This window comes from Haliotis rufescens, unplaced genomic scaffold (assembly GCF_023055435.1).
Source record: "Haliotis rufescens isolate VD_foot unplaced genomic scaffold, xgHalRufe1.0.p SCAF_22, whole genome shotgun sequence".
Taxonomy (NCBI): domain Eukaryota; kingdom Metazoa; phylum Mollusca; class Gastropoda; order Lepetellida; family Haliotidae; genus Haliotis; species Haliotis rufescens.
This window is the reverse complement of record NW_025963913.1, coordinates 3330216-3347050: the sequence shown is the minus strand read 5'-3', so window position 1 is coordinate 3347050 and position 16835 is coordinate 3330216. Positions and strand designations below refer to the sequence as shown.

Below are 16835 nucleotides of genomic sequence, written 5' to 3'. Positions count from 1 at the left end.
CGCGACCAAGATTATTAGACTTATATAGCGACGTGCATGCATGTGTGTGTGTGTGTGTGTGTGTGTGTGTGTGTGTGTGTGTGTGTGTGTGTGTGTGTGTGTGTGTGTGTGTGTGTGTGTGTGTGTGTGTGGCTGCTTGTACTAGTCCGCACTGATGCCGTTTTATAGTGCCCACTAAGATATCATGCCACAGTTTAACATGAATACCCCACTCAGACACAGTATACTGACTCCGAGTCGACCAAACCCCGGACCTTCCGCTCTCCGGGTGGACGCGCTACCTAGACCACGGAGGCGGTCCTCTTCTATGTGAGGCTTTGTTCAATCAACTCTCTTATGTGGATATGCACATTGGATATCAATGAGAAGATGACTGTGTCTAACCGAGCTGATGTACCTTTCTTACGTGTTTGTCAAAGCTGTGGTGAGATATAACCTCTGCAGCTGGTGCAGCTATCGTTTGAAGTGTTGCATGTGAATAGCGCATAGCAAGGTGTTTTTATTTAATTATTCCCCGTTGGGATTCAGAGGCATAGGGGTACGGTTGATGTTGATAGCTAGCTTCATGTTCGTACTGACCCGAATACCTGATTAGAATGGTCCGTATTATTCTTTGTCTGATATGAACACGCAGTGAATGCTCATGGCACTACGTTCTTATTACCTCGATCAATGGATCACTGTGCACTCGAATTTCATTTTCAGCTCCCTAGGGATCCTACACTTTGGAATGTATTTTCTATACATTCATGTTAAGTGGACTTGCATAAAGGCATTTTTGCATTTGTGCGAAAGGCACGGGTTCGAACCCTCTCCTTGAAACAACGTGATGCCCCACGCTGTGATATTGCAGGATTATTGCGGCGTGAAGCCTGACTCAATCACTAACTCACTGTTCATTTATCCTTGCGCTCCCATCAAAGTGACGACTATACTGACACAATACGCATAACGTAACAAGGAAAACCAACGCACACGGATACGGCGCCTGCATATCGGCACGGCAAACAAAAGGACATCAAATTTGTATGAACATCACCAACAAACAGACACGATTAGTATACGGACATCGCCAGCATACAGACATGATTAGTATACAGACATCACCAGCATACAGACATGATTAGTATACGGACATCACCAGCATACAGACATGATAAGTATATGGACATCACCAGCATACAGACATGATTAGTATATGGACATTGCCAGCATACAGATACGATTAGTATACAGACATCAACAGCATACAGACATGATTAGTATACGGACATCACCAGCATACAGACATGATTAGTACACGGACATCGCCAGCATACAGATACGATTAGTATACAGACATCACCAGCATAAGACATGATTAGTATACTGACATCACCAACTTACAGATATGATAAGTATATGAACATCACCAGCATACCGATACGATTAGTATACAGACATCACCACCCTACAGACATGATTAGAATACTGACATCACCAACATACAGATATGATAAGTATATGGACATCACTAGCATACCGATACGATTAGTATAAAGACATCACCACCCTACAGACATGGTTAGTACACGGACGTCACCAGCATACAGATACGATTAGTATACAGACATCACCACCCTACAGATATAATAAGTATACTGACATCACCAACATACATATTTGATACGTATATGGACATCACCACCATACAGATATGATAAGTATACGGACATCGCCAGCATTAGTATACTGACATCACCAGCATACAGACATGATTAGTATACTGACATCACCACCCTACAGACATGATTAGTATAAGGACATCACCAGCATACAGACATGATTAGTATACGGACATCACCAGCATGCAGACATGATGAATATACTGACATCACCAGCATGCAGACATGATTAGGATATGTGAATATCACCAGCATACAGACATGATTAGTATACGGACATCGCCAGCATTCAAACATGGGGAGTATATAAACATCGCCAGGATGCAAACACGATTAGTATACAGACATCACCAGCATACAGACATGGTGAGTATACTGACATCACCAGCATACTGACATCACAAGCATACAGACATGATTAGTATATGGACATCAACAGCATACAGACATTATGAGTATATGGACATCACCAGCATACAGATACGATAAGTATATGTACATGACCAGCATACAGACATAATTAGTATATAGACATCACCAGAATACAGACATGATTAGTATACGGACATCACCAGCATACAGACATGATTAGTATATGGACATTGCCAGCATACAGATACGATTAGTATATAGACATCACCAGCATACAGATACGATTAGTATACAGACATCAACAGCATACAGACATGATTAGTATACGGACATCACCAGCATACAGACATGATTAGTACACGGACATCGACAGCATACAGATACGATTAGTATACAGACATCACCAGCATAAGACATGACTAGTATACAGACATCACCACCCTACAGACATGATTAGTATACTGACATCACCAACATACATATATGATACGTATATGGACATCACCAGCATACAGATATGATAAGTATACGGACATCGCCAGCATTAGTATACTGACATCACCAGCATACAGACATGATTAGTATACTGACATCACCACCCTACAGACATGATTAGTATAAGGACATCGCCAGGATGCAAACACAGACATCACCAGCATACAGACATGGTGAGTATACTGACATCACCAGCATACTGACATCACCAGCATACAGACATGATTAGTATATGGACATCAACAGCATACAGACATTATGAGTATATGGACATCACCAGCATACAGATACGATAAGTATATGTACATGACCAGCATAGAAACATGATTGGTATACAGACATCACTAGCATACAAACACGATTGGTATACTGATATCACAGCATTTAAACACGATTGGTATACTGATATTACCAGTAAAAAACACGATTAGTATACTGACATCAGTATACAGACATGATTAGTATATGGACATCAACAGCATTAAACACGATTAGTATATGGACTTCACCAGCATAATAACACGATCAGTATACGGACATCACCACCATACAAACACGAGTAGTATACTGAAATTAGCAGCATACGAAAGAGATAGGTATACGGACATCACCAGCATACATACACAGTGCGAATATGTGGATAGACACTACCTCAATGTGGATATTATAAGTATACGGATGCGGTGACTTACGGCATCACAGGCATACTGACTTGGCATCCATACTGACATCCCATGTATACGGACATCCCATACATACGGACATCCAATGGATACGGACATCCCATATATACGGACATCCCATGAATACGGACATCCCATACATAAGGACATCCCATCCATACGGACATCCCATGTATACGGACATCCCATACATACGGACATCCCAACATACGGACATCCCAGGTATACGGACATCCCATCCATACGGACATACCATGTATATGGACATCCCATACATACGGACATCCCAGGTATACGGACATCCCATCCATCCGGACATCCTATGTATACGGACATCCCATACATACGGACATACCATGTATACGGACATCCCATGTATACGGACATCCCATCCATATGGACATCCCATCCATACGGACATCCCATCCATACGGACATCCCATACATACGGACATCCCATCCATACAGACATCCCATCCATACGGACATCCCATTCATATGGACCTCCCATACATACGGACATACCATGTATATGGACATCCTATACATACGGACATCCCATACATACGGATATCCGATACATACGGATATCCCAGGTATACGGACATCCCATACATACGGACATACCATATATATGGACATCCTATACATACGGACATCCCTTCCATACGGACATCCCATGTATACGGACATCCCATCCATACGGACATCCAATGTATACGGACATCCCATGCATACGGACATCCCAGGTATACTGACATCCCAGGGATACGGACATCCAATCCAAACGGACATCACATCCATACGGACATCCCATCCATACTGACATCCCATCCATACGGACATCCCATTCATATGGACATACCATGTAAACGGATATCCCATCCATACGGACATCCCATCCATATGGACATCCCATCCGTACGGACATCCCATACATACGGACATCCCATACATACGGATATCCCATGTAAACGGACAACCCAGGTATTCGGACATCCCATCCATACGGACTTCCCATTCATATGGACATCCCACCCATACAGACATCCCATACATACGAACATCCGATACATACGGATATCCCATGTATACGGACAACCCAGGTATACGGACATCCCACCCATACGGAAATCCCATACATACCGACTTCACATGTATACGAACATCCCAGGAATACGGACATTCCATAAATACGGACATCCCATACAGACGGACATCCCATACAAACGGATATCCCATCTATACGGACAACCCAGGTATACGGACATCCCATCCATACGGACATCCCATACATACCGACTTCACAGGTATAGGAACACCCCAGGTATACGGACATCCCATACATACGGATATCCCATGTACATGTATATGGACATCCCATGTATACTGACATATCATACATACGGAGATCCCATCCATACGGACATCCCATATATACGGACATCCCATGTATACGGATATCCCATCCATACGGACATCCCATCCATATGGACATCCCAGGTATACGGATATGCCATACATACGGACATCCCATGTATACGGACAACCCATGTATACGGACATCCCATCCATACGGACATCCCATACATACGGACATCCCATACATACGGACATCCCATTCATACCGACTTCCCAGGTATACGGACATCCCATCCATACGGATATCCCTTTCATACGGACATCCCATACATACCGACATCCCATACATACGGACATCCCATGTATACGGACACCCCATCCATACGGACTTCCCATACAGACGCACATCCCATGTATACGGACACCCCATCCATACCGACTTCCCAGGTATACGAACATCCCAGGTATACGGACATCCCATACATACGGACATCCCATCCATACGGACATCCCATACATACGGACATCCCCTGTATACGGACATCCCATACATACGGACATCCCATGTATACGGACATCCCATGTATACGGACATCCCATGTATACGGACATACCAAGTATACGGACACACCATGTATACGGACATCCCAGGTATAAGGAAGCCACACAAACTACAAACTAGTAGTAAGTCATTATGACACACTTGTATGCAAACACCGCATGACAGACGGACTGAACACTCCTAATTCTAAACCAGATACTATTAAAACAAACAACCGCCTCCGTGGTCTAGTGGATAGAGCGTCTTCCCAGAGAGCGGAAAGTCAGTGGTTCGATCCCCTGTCGGGTCGTTCCCAAATGCGTTGAGATATGGTGCTTGTTGTTACACTGCCTGGCTCTCGGCATCAAGGAGTCTAAAGGACTGGTCTAATCAGTGTCAGTAGAATGTGTTTGAGTAGGGTATCCATTAAACTGCCGTATGGTAGCACTAAAAAGATATTAGTCCACGCACGCACGCATTTCTACATAAGTTAAACATCCTTGTTAAACATGACATTAAACCCCATTTCGTACTGAAAATGCCATACATCTAAATGAATTCATTTCCAGCCACGCCTCCCAATATTACGACGGGGAACACCAAAATGGGCGTCCTCCCCATTTCATCTCACAAAAAAGTTACCTTTGATAGCGATGCCGATCATGTTCACCTTTATAAAGAATGACAGTCATGACAACCTTATGCGTGTACAATAAGTTCACGAGCAGAACCGATATTCCAACATCCCACAAGCGACCTACCAGAATAGTGTATAAAAACATTCACAAGAGCCTCGGGGAGTCTAGCACCCAGCTCAAGTCCCGAATTTGCACTGGTTGACACTTACGAACTTCTTTCATTGATTTATGAGCAATCAGAATCGTGGCATCTCGTAGCTCATTGATATAGTTAGCAAGTAGGTCAATCTCGATGTACACCCAGCACTACGTGAATAAGGGGGAACTCTACAGCACTCCTTGACCCCGGTTAAAGACAACGCACATTTCACACAGGGATGACAGGCGGGCTTTTTTGATGTTTGACGACCTTGACCTTGCATATTCTGTTTTGTTTTCATCGGCGGTGCGCGGCCTACTGCTTCATTAAGGTAAACACGACCACTGGGTTGTTTTTAAAGGAAGGGTTTGGCAAGGGGATTGATTATTTGGCTTGTTTTTGAATATTGAAAACACGATATGTCGTACACAAATGCACATGTTCTTTTTAATCTTAAAGAACCCCCGTATGGACGTAGTGTGCGTTTAATGAATGGAATGTACGTTTAATGGATGGAATGTACGTTTAATGGATGCAGTGTACGTTTAATGGATGCAGTGTACGTTTAATGGATGCAGTGTACGATTAATGGATGCAGTGTACCTTGAATGGATGCAGTGTACGTTTAATGGATGCAGTGTACGTTTAATTGATGCAGGGTACGTTTAATGGATGCAGTGTACGTTTAATGGATGCAGTGTACGTTTAATGGATGGAATGCACGTTTAATGGATGCAGTGTACGTTCAATGGATGCAGTGTACCTTTAATGGATGCAGTGTACGTTTAATGGATGCAGTGTACGTTTAATGGATGGAATGTACGTTTAATGGATGCAGTGTACGTTTAATGGATGCAATGTACGTTTAATGGATGTAGTGTACCTTTAATGGATGCAGTGTATCTTTAATGGATGCAGTGTACCTTTAATGGATACAGTGTACGTTTAATGGATGCAGTGTACATTTAATGGATGTAGTGTACCTTTAATGGATGTAGTGTACCTTTAATGGATGCAGTGTACGTTTAATGGATGCAGTGTACATTTAATGGATGTAGTGTACCTTTAATGGATGCAGTGTACATTTAATGGATGTAGTGTACCTTTAATGGATGTAGTGTACGTTTAATGGATGTAGTGTACGTTTAATGGATGAAGTGTACGTTTAATGGATGCAGTGTACGTTTAATGGATGGAATGTACGTTTATTGGATGTTGTGTACGCTTATTGAATGTACTGTTCGTTTAATGGATGCAGTGTGCGTTCAATAAATGTAGTGTTGGTTTAATGAATGTAGTGAGTGTACGTTTAATGGATGAAGTGTACGTTTAATGGATGGAGTGTACGTTTAATGGATGTAGTGTACCTTTAATGGATGCAGTGTTCGTTTAATGGATGCAGTGTGCGTTCAATGAATGTAGTGTTCGTTTAATGAATGTAGTGTACCTTTAAAGGATGAAGTGTACGTTTAGTGAATGCAATGTACGTTTAGTGAATGCAATGTACATTTAATGGATGTAGTGTACGTTTCTTGGATGTTGTGTACGCTTATTGAATGTACTGTGCGTTCAATGAATGTAGTGTTCGTTTAATGGATGCAGTGTGCGTTTAAAGTATGCAGTGTACGTTAATTAATGCAATGCACGTTTAATGGATGTAATGTAAGTTTAAGGGTTTTCCGTTCTTATGACTCGTTGCCATTCCAACATATAGGGTATACTATAGATATAGACCGAGTTGTGTAGATCATAGAAGAGAAGAAAACAAATATATGCATTACAGTTGCAAGCATTATCACTACGAACCTTTAATAAAATACATAATCTATTCTTTTCATTTTCAAGTTTTGTGAAACTTTACACCTGTTATTGGAAAGTGTCAAAATGTAAACACGCTCGATATATACGCTCAAGTATTTCACTGTACAATAATGATCTCGCATAACCCGAGGCAAACACCACTTGCTGTGAACACAGAAGTATTTTAGCCGTTGTAATACCACGTTCTGGGGACTGCACTGAAGCGCATTTATTGGACTTCGCCTTTGGTTTATGTCTGCGGGCAATGCAGAATTGTTAAAGATGCATCGTTGATACGACACGTTTAATACTTACTCTTAACATCTTACATGTGATTAAAGTGGATTTTACACATTACAATGTTTTTTCATCGAGGTTTAATGGAGAAAATAACCAGGGCCTATTCTACAAAGCGATCTTATTGCCACGAACATCGTCACTCCCATACATTAACACAAACTAACGATAGTCGTTGCGTTAAGATCGTCATGTGAAACGGGGCCGAGATGAATGGATTACTTCAATAAACCATCGATGTTTTTAAAGATACTGTCATCGTCAATGTATGGTCAGGTTCTCTTTGTGGAGATGTGAGATGACATAATTGTGTATCTTATGTTTAACTAGTTATGGATATTGGAAATCGCTTGCTACAGTGTTTAGGTAGGGAACACAGATATAGTTTAACGTCGCTGCAGTGTGAACATTTTTTAGTAAACTCCATTAAACGTATTATATCCTATTACACGTTAGGATACAATTCTATACTGTCTATACAAGGTGCTAAGGGCTGAGTAGAGGTTATTTCGTTTACATCTTCCAGAAAAAAATTGAATGCACCACTAGTCGATCTAAATTGAAAATTCAGTAGGACTTATTTTCTGATATTCTGATCTGAAATGTTGTTTGAATCCTAACATATTTTGTTATGAGGCAACTTTAAATCGTTAATATATATGACATTACAAACATGGCTCTCAAAATCAATTTTGATGATTACTTATTTCTAATACATGTATTTATTGGCTTTTTGGCAATGCCGTGATTGACGCTGCATAAATTGAATGTCTCGTCTTACGTTTCTGTCCTTCTTTGTTAATTGTTATGATTGCCACCCTGTCATTACAATTGCCTCTCTTATTTTGTGACGTTATTCCCACATTGGGGCGGTGGGGTAGCCTAGTGGTTATTACCTTCCCTCGTCACGCCGAAGGCCCAGGTTCGAATCCCCATGTGGATGCAATGTGTGAGCCCATTTCTGGTGTTCCCCACCGTGATACTGCTGGAATACTGCTAAAGGCGGCGTAAAACCACACTCACTTACTGGTTACCTATTCCCAAATGAGGAAAGGGGGTTATGAGGAAGCCTGACGGTTAATGGGCAAATGCTAACATATGAGTAACGTCCCGCGTTCTATTAGAAGAGATGATACCACTTACCACAACTACGTCCCTGCAATCAGTGCACGTTGTCTTCCACGCCATGTGAACGTCGTCATGACGTTAAGACGGTTCCATGTCACATGAGGCGACGACGGGGTGCTTGAAGTCGACACGCCGTCATTAAACGTCATATTCTCTTACACATCTCTAGTAATACCACAGTGCCATTTGACGTTTAACTGAGCATGAATGAACATATCAGCGGTCAAATTATGATCACATGGTATCCGCTATGTAAAATTCATTTTTACCTCTTGTATCCTTTGCTTCATATTGAAACTGATACCGAATTTATAGTTTTTTATAGTGTTTTTAGCACTGTCCCAATATAATGATAAACGCTCTTCATATTTTCCCTCTAATATTATTAATTGTCATGACATAAGATCCATTGGCTTATCAAATAGGAGTGTGAGTGAGTTGGGTTTGACGCCGCTTTTAACAGTATTCCAGTTATATCACGGCGTGTCAGCTTAATGTAGGAGGAAAGCTTCGGTGAAACCCACAAGCACGGGTATGGTGCTGACAAACCTAGAAACATAACCTGGGAGAACCAGGATTCGAACCCACAATCATAGGTTTCTGGCGTGCCCAAAGGACGCAACTCTGCACAGCGAATCGCGGCGCCTTAGACGACTGGGCCATCCGTGCCCCCTATCAAATAAGAAGAAAACAATATTTATGCTGCTAAATGTCCGTATTGTATGTTCAAGAACCATGGAAATATCAAACAATAAGTTATGCCCAGCGCACATGTGTACAATCTATTATATAGGTAAATTCATATGTTGTCTGGGTCTGTTGGCCAAAAGAACAATAAATGATTGTCATTGTTATTAATTAAAATAAAATAAAAGCATAGATTTACAGCTGTATAAAGAGTTGCAGTTTTCATCATTAAACCTGACTCATTTCGTATTTCCAGCTCTCGCTTGCCGACCTTGCCGTGTATGACGTCATGGAGTATCCCCTTGACCAAAGGTCGGACATTCTTAAGGACAGCCCAAAGGTGAAGGCACACCGAAATCGAGTGGGTAGCCATGACAACATTCACAACTACCTCACAAAGCGGGTCAAGACTGTCATCTGATTATGACGTCATTCATTTATGACATCATCACGACGTCATCTTATTGGCTACGTACGTGTATACATGGCAGCATATTCAATATCGCACGGTTGTTGACAGATTTGTGTATGAATGTTATATATTGCATACGATTTGACCAGAAATAGTAAGATATTCATTTTCGCGAAGAAATTCCGTCTCATAGATGCGTCGAGGTAGCCTAGTAGTTAAAGCGTACGCTCTTCACGTCGAACACACGGTTTCGATTCCCCACATGGGTTCAATGTGTGAAACCCACTTAAGGTGTCACCGCCCTGATATTCCTGGAATATTGCTAAAAGCGGCACAAAAGCATACTCATTCACTTACTTTCTACAGTTAACTTTACCAAAACATTCTTCACATTTTTGAAAAGATGGCATGTGTGACATCCTTTAAACTTTTGTCCTGAAAATATTTTCAAATGTCTTATGTTCTCCAGTCATTGTTGAAAACGTTAAAGATGGCAATGACTGTCACATTATTCATTTGAAACTATTTCTATTAAATCGTATGCTTTTCTGTAATATAATATATGACTGTACCAATCAAGTTGGTAACCGATTTGATCCACTGACAAGCGTGTGTAAAGCACGGGAGAATACATAATGCGTCGCTATATATCTCAGTTACATAAAGTCTGTGTGTCCAACAGCAATTACGCTGCTCGTTCAAATTGGCGTCTTAGACATACATTGTCTTAACCCTTAATACGCTAATATACTGTTATCACAGAAAGGCGTTTTTGGTAAAGAGTAGATGGAAGTTAAATTTAAACTCAGACATTGTTAAGTTCACATGACTTTTAAATGTGTACTTTCTTACCGTAATGTGTATTATAGCTTATGGACCAACCATTTAATTTTCGGGATGGGGATTGGTCACTGCTCCAAAATCATTTTATTAATAATAATAAGAAGAAGTGCATTTATAATGCGCTAGATTCCATTTACCAAATGGATGCTCATATCGCTAAATTATTATGCCCCCTATGAAAGAAGTCGAACAGTTTAATTTATTTGTTCAGGTCTTCCCGTATATGCAGCTCACAATTATTTCATTGTTTAACTCGAAGGGCCAATACTTCCCCCAGATAACTCACCCTCACCGGACCTAATCCCCACCCTGCCCTGAATATAAAATGCTCGGTCGTTACAATTTTTGTGTAAAATAGTCAAAGTCAAGTATTCCTCTTCTCATCTTATCTTTTAAATGGGCATCGATGATGCATAGATGTATGTGTAAAGAATGTTCATGTATATTGAATGCAAGAGGCAAATCTTGCCACTACCCAAAGAATGATTTGCCCGTGAAGTGACTTTTTGTTTCACAAACACATCCTCATCGTTGGTGTAATGTTTTCTTTTCGATTTAAAAGATATACGTTCAAAAGAAATGCCAATAGTTTGTCAGTTCAAATGCTGGCAGGACATCTTCCCGTAAACCCTTTTACGGGTGCTTCAAAGGATATTTCATTAATATTATGGACTTTGTCATGTATAATTATGTTTGATGGAATATAGGATCTTCTTTTACATGTTTTTTTAAATAAGGCCAACACATATTTTTACGAAACAAGACAGTAGCTAACAATGATAGATATTAGATATTGGTAGTTAATTTTTCTGCATGTTATGATTCATATCTCAGAACAATTCTCGTACAAACGCTGTCAAAATGTTTCCCCAGGACCTTTTACAGGTGCTTCAAACGATGTTTCTGCGAAATGTATTGTAATTTCATTCAGTTATAATTAATTCATATGAGAAATAGGTACTATCTTAACAGGATATGTCTTTCGGTTTAGGACAAAATAATCATTTTAAAAACAATACAATAGTTACATCAGCGATTGGTATGTGCTTCAAAATATGTAAGTTTATATAAGTTTATATTTTTCAATACGGGTTATTTTAGGAAAGTTTACCACAATACCTATATGTCACAGGAGGATTCAGTATCATGTTAGTGTAGAGATTGTACTGTTTGTCCACTGTATATAATCATGTGTATAACAATGATTCATCCCTTGTCGCGAACTTTTAAATCAGGATTAGTTGTTGGAATAAGAACACTGCCCGATTAGTTTTTTATCAACCTTGTGCTCAGGAAGCTACTCTGAAAAAATAAACATTCACACATATGCTTTGTCGTTATATAACAACATAAGCTCCACTTAACTACAAAAAATGGAATATTAAACAACAACTTTCAAATAATTATCATGTTTAATCTGTAAATTAAATATTCTTGGGGAAGGAGGCGAAGAATATCTTTTTCAGTCAGTGCTTCAAGACAATTTGGTTCTCATATCACAGGATGCAAACAATTAATTTGTACTCTAAAATATTATTTCTTGAACATCCAGCATGTCTATTAAAAAAAGATCACACCAATGTAACTAAGATCATATTCGGGTAGACCTGTAGTCCGCATATATACGGTATCCACATATAAAATATGTATATTTACAAACATAGGGCACAGCAACGATTTATTAAATGTTATACGTCTTTTTTACAATATGTAGCCTTTACACGTTTTTTAACATAAATCTCGATGCTTATATACCTTAAAAGAATTTATTAATCCATATATATACTGACCTGCAATGGAAACGCACCCTTTAACTTCATTGAATATTTAACTTGTTCAATGATTGTATGACATCTGAGTTGGTACAATACAGATATTAACATGACATCATCTTAAATACATTACATTAAGGCATGCAAGGTTAAGTATTTCAGCTATGATCAAATTTCTGTGAGTCAGTAGTGTTGTTTTACGATTTGAGGATCATGGCACGTCAAAGGGACACAACTCGTCTAATTGTGGAACCTGGACTCGGTCATCCTGTCCAAAACACGTAAATGAGATTTTGTCATGTTAATATGTCAGAGTGTCTCTGTTCCCCTTATGCATTTTCAAAGGGCCAATTGTATAGACTTCATAAACTATATTTCAGTATTGTAGCCATTAAGGACCATATCCTTAATACTATTTGTGACATCTGAGATGCACAAATACGTTTCCATGTTCTGGTATATCAGTTGTGGACGCAGTTCCTCTTACCAAAGAATAGTCAGATAATGCCCCTGGCTCTAGTTCATTCATTTGAGATGCGATTATAGTCAGACGCAGTCCAGCATTGTACACTTGTGCCATGCAGAGAATTACGATTAGGTTTACGTATATGCCATGCAAAGACATTATCTTATGTGTAGCCAAATAAAGGCAGCCAAGTCACTAGTTCGTGTTTAGAGTAACCTGTTCTTGCCACATACAAAATATAGACAGAAAGAAAGCTAAGGGCTGTAGTACGGGGAATTATTCGGAAAAATAAGAAAGTACAATCCATGTATATTTATATGAAAAGTAACATTTTCCCACCATATGGATCCACAGAGTACTTGATTCCCGACCCCTAACTCACTGTCGCGGTGGTAGGGTTTTGGTTTTAAAGGTGAGTGCCTTGTTGATCTTAAAGGTGACAAGACTCCGCCAAATTGGCAGTCCAACAGATTTGATTTTGGTTGTTCAAACACATCTTTGTTTCCCTTAAGGCACTAATTGCACAGTCGAGACTATACTGAAAGTGGGCAAAAGACCTTGGAGAGTACTGTCAGCAATGTGGTTCCCTTGCTTGTAAATTCAAAGCGCCAATGCCAGAGAATAATCAGTCTCGATTATCTGCCGAAACAGAAATCATAAGACGCAAAAGGCAAAACAGTAATGCAATTATATGGATGGATCACTGAAAGTCAGTGATGGCTCCAGGTGTTCGCGAAAAGGGTAAGCTGGACCTGCTTCTTACGTAATAGTGTTATTTGTATATCTACAGAGGACCAATCTCAAAACGTCAGCAAGGCCTACCCATTACCTACAGCAATTAACGTTTGGCTATCTCAATGGCTAATTTTTAATCCCAAACTATGGAAACATGGCATCAGTAATAGGCGTCTTTCCCATGTCTCTTGTCCCATACTTTGCTTGACAGTAGAAGATGGGGAAGATTTCAACAATTGTATGGAGGACAGCTTCTTTATTTCTGTTGAGACTGGCTCTTTTTTTTATCATATGATAATTACTCCTTTATCGGTATATGACATAAGTTCCTTTATCATCACATGATACTAATCCTTTCATCACTACCAGCTCCTTTATCAGAACATGAAAACAGCTCTTTTATCAGTAGATGTGAATACCTCTTTTATCTGTACATAATAGCAGCTCCTTTATCAGAACATGAAAACAGCTCCTTTGTCTGATCATTATTCCAGCTCCTTTATCAGAAAATGAAAACAGCTCTTTTACCAGTAAATGTGAATACCTCTTTTATTAGTACATAATACCAGCTCCTCCATCAGTACATATGAATGCCTCCTTTATCAGTAGATGACAGACCCTTCATCAGTACATGGTACCAGCTCCTTTGTCTGATCATTATTCCAGCTCCTTTATCAGAACAGGAAACCAGCTCCTTTATCAGTACATGGGAATACCCCCTTTATCAGTAGATGAAATCAGCCCCTTTATCAGAATGATCATGATTCCTGGTCCTTTATCAGAACAGAAAAAAGCTACTTTATTATCCGGCCAGTACCTGCTCCGACACCCCCCAACAGTGACCCTTGAAGATCCGGGGTAGAATAGGTCTTCAGCAACCCATGCTTGCCGTGAAAGGCGACTATGCTTGTTGTAAGAGACGACTAACGGGGTCGGGTGGTCAGACTCGCTGACTTGGTTCATGCATGTCATCGTATCCCAATTGCGTGGATCGATGCTCATGACGTCAATCACTGGATTGTCTGGTCCTGACTCGATTATTTACAGACCGCCGTCATATAGCTGGAATATTGCTGAGTGCGGCGTTAAACAACAAAGAAACAAACAAAACACCCAAACAGTGTTAATATAGAAGTTGGCTTCCATACAACTGATTATCATGTCTATTGTCACAGTTACTTATTTCATGGTAAAGGCTTTATCGATACATTATTGGTCACTGACCTCAGTACTAGATAGAAGAAGAATTTGTTGGGAAAAAAGGTACATTTGCGATAACAAATTGTGAGGCGAAGCCGAGGCTAAATACTTTTTACAACTTCGCTTTTTTCAGATAAAATACTGTCACGAGTCCTTTATTTGTCTTAGAGTACCTCCAAATACCCCCGTCAAATAAATAGCACAAGTGTGATTCCAGGTACAGTTAGGGTAAATGTCACAATTGCCTTACAAGGCTGTCGAACCCACGGCCCAGGTGCATGTGTACATCTCGAGGTTCACGGGTGGCCCAGTCGTCTGAGGCGCCGCAGTTCGCTGTGCAGAGTTGCGTCCCTTGGGCACGCCAGAAACCTATGATTGTGGGTTCGAATCCCGGTTCGCCCCGATTATGTTTCTAGGTTTGTCAGCACCATGCCCGTGCTCGTGGGTTTCACCGAAGTGGTAAACGTCTGCATCACTTCGGGCTTTTCTCCCATATTTAGCTGACATGCCATGATATAACTGGAATACTGTTAAAAGCGGCGTTAAACCCAACTCACTCACTCACTCATGCAGCTCGAGTCTCACTTTTGTATGAAGTGTAATAGTAGAAATAAACTTTTTGGATTTTATTGTATTGTGCGCAAAAATGACAAACACCCCCGGTCCAGATCCTTCAGCTGTGTTCTTATCAAACATAGTGTTATACAGTTGCTCAATCAATATTTATGGAAAACGAAAAAGCTATCTTTCTTCTGCCTTTAACACGTAACAATATGTCCTTTCGTTGATTGTACAAGGAATTACGAACAGTTTATCGTTATTTAAAGACGATATAAAGTGTTAGCAAACAATCGAAATTTATAAATAAGACTTGAGTTCTTTAAATCAAAGTGTGTGTGACTGCTTTCAGGCAAATTGTCCAAGGGCACCAGTAAATAATGTCCGTCAGGTCGAGACGCCCTGGTCTAAATGGCGATAAATTGTTGTCTACATGTATGTCATAGGTTTTATAGCATATATATCATTAAATGTATATTCATATATCAGAGATTTGTGTATAGTGTTTCTAGACAGTGTATTCCGCCGGACAAAGTTTAATTTGGTGATAACCAGTATGTGTTGTCAGATTTGCGGGTGTTGTTGAGCATTTGATACCCAGAAATTTCATTTGGAACAACCTAGTTAGTAGAATGTGGAGTTGCTAGAAAGTTGTTCTTACAAATATTGATTAAATTCATATATGATTAATGTGGTATTTCATTTCGTCAATTTGGAATTGAGAGCAAAAAAATACATTAACAAGAAAGTATTCATACGCAGTGAAAAGTCCAGAAGAATTTCCAATCTCACTTAACGTCTTTTTTCAATCAAATTGCGCCCGACTCTCTCATTCATTTCCCAAATGACAACATATCTGTTGTTAAAGCTACCAGAACAGTTTTAATTATTTTGAAGATCTTTTAAGAGAACTTATTAATTTTTTATACAGCTCATGCCCTCAACTTCCACAAGAGATCGTATTTACTTTGTAATGACACGGTATTAATTGCTAGGTTAAAACGGTGAATTTCGTTACTATTTAGATATGATATGAACCACTT

The 16835-nt window shown here is 39.9% G+C and overlaps 1 protein-coding gene across 1 annotated transcript in view; it reads left to right on the top strand.

Moving 5' to 3' along the window:
• The window catches only part of LOC124136336 (S-crystallin SL11-like), a 57543-nt gene extending 42548 nt beyond the window's left edge, over nt 1-14995 (top strand). Inside the window, exon 5 of the mRNA XM_046502239.2 lies at nt 10063-14995. Within this exon, the coding sequence (XP_046358195.1) occupies nt 10063-10227 (165 nt within the window). The 3' untranslated portion in view covers nt 10228-14995. The remainder of the gene's footprint in view (nt 1-10062) is intronic.
• Nucleotides 14996-16835: the final 1840 nt, after the last annotated feature.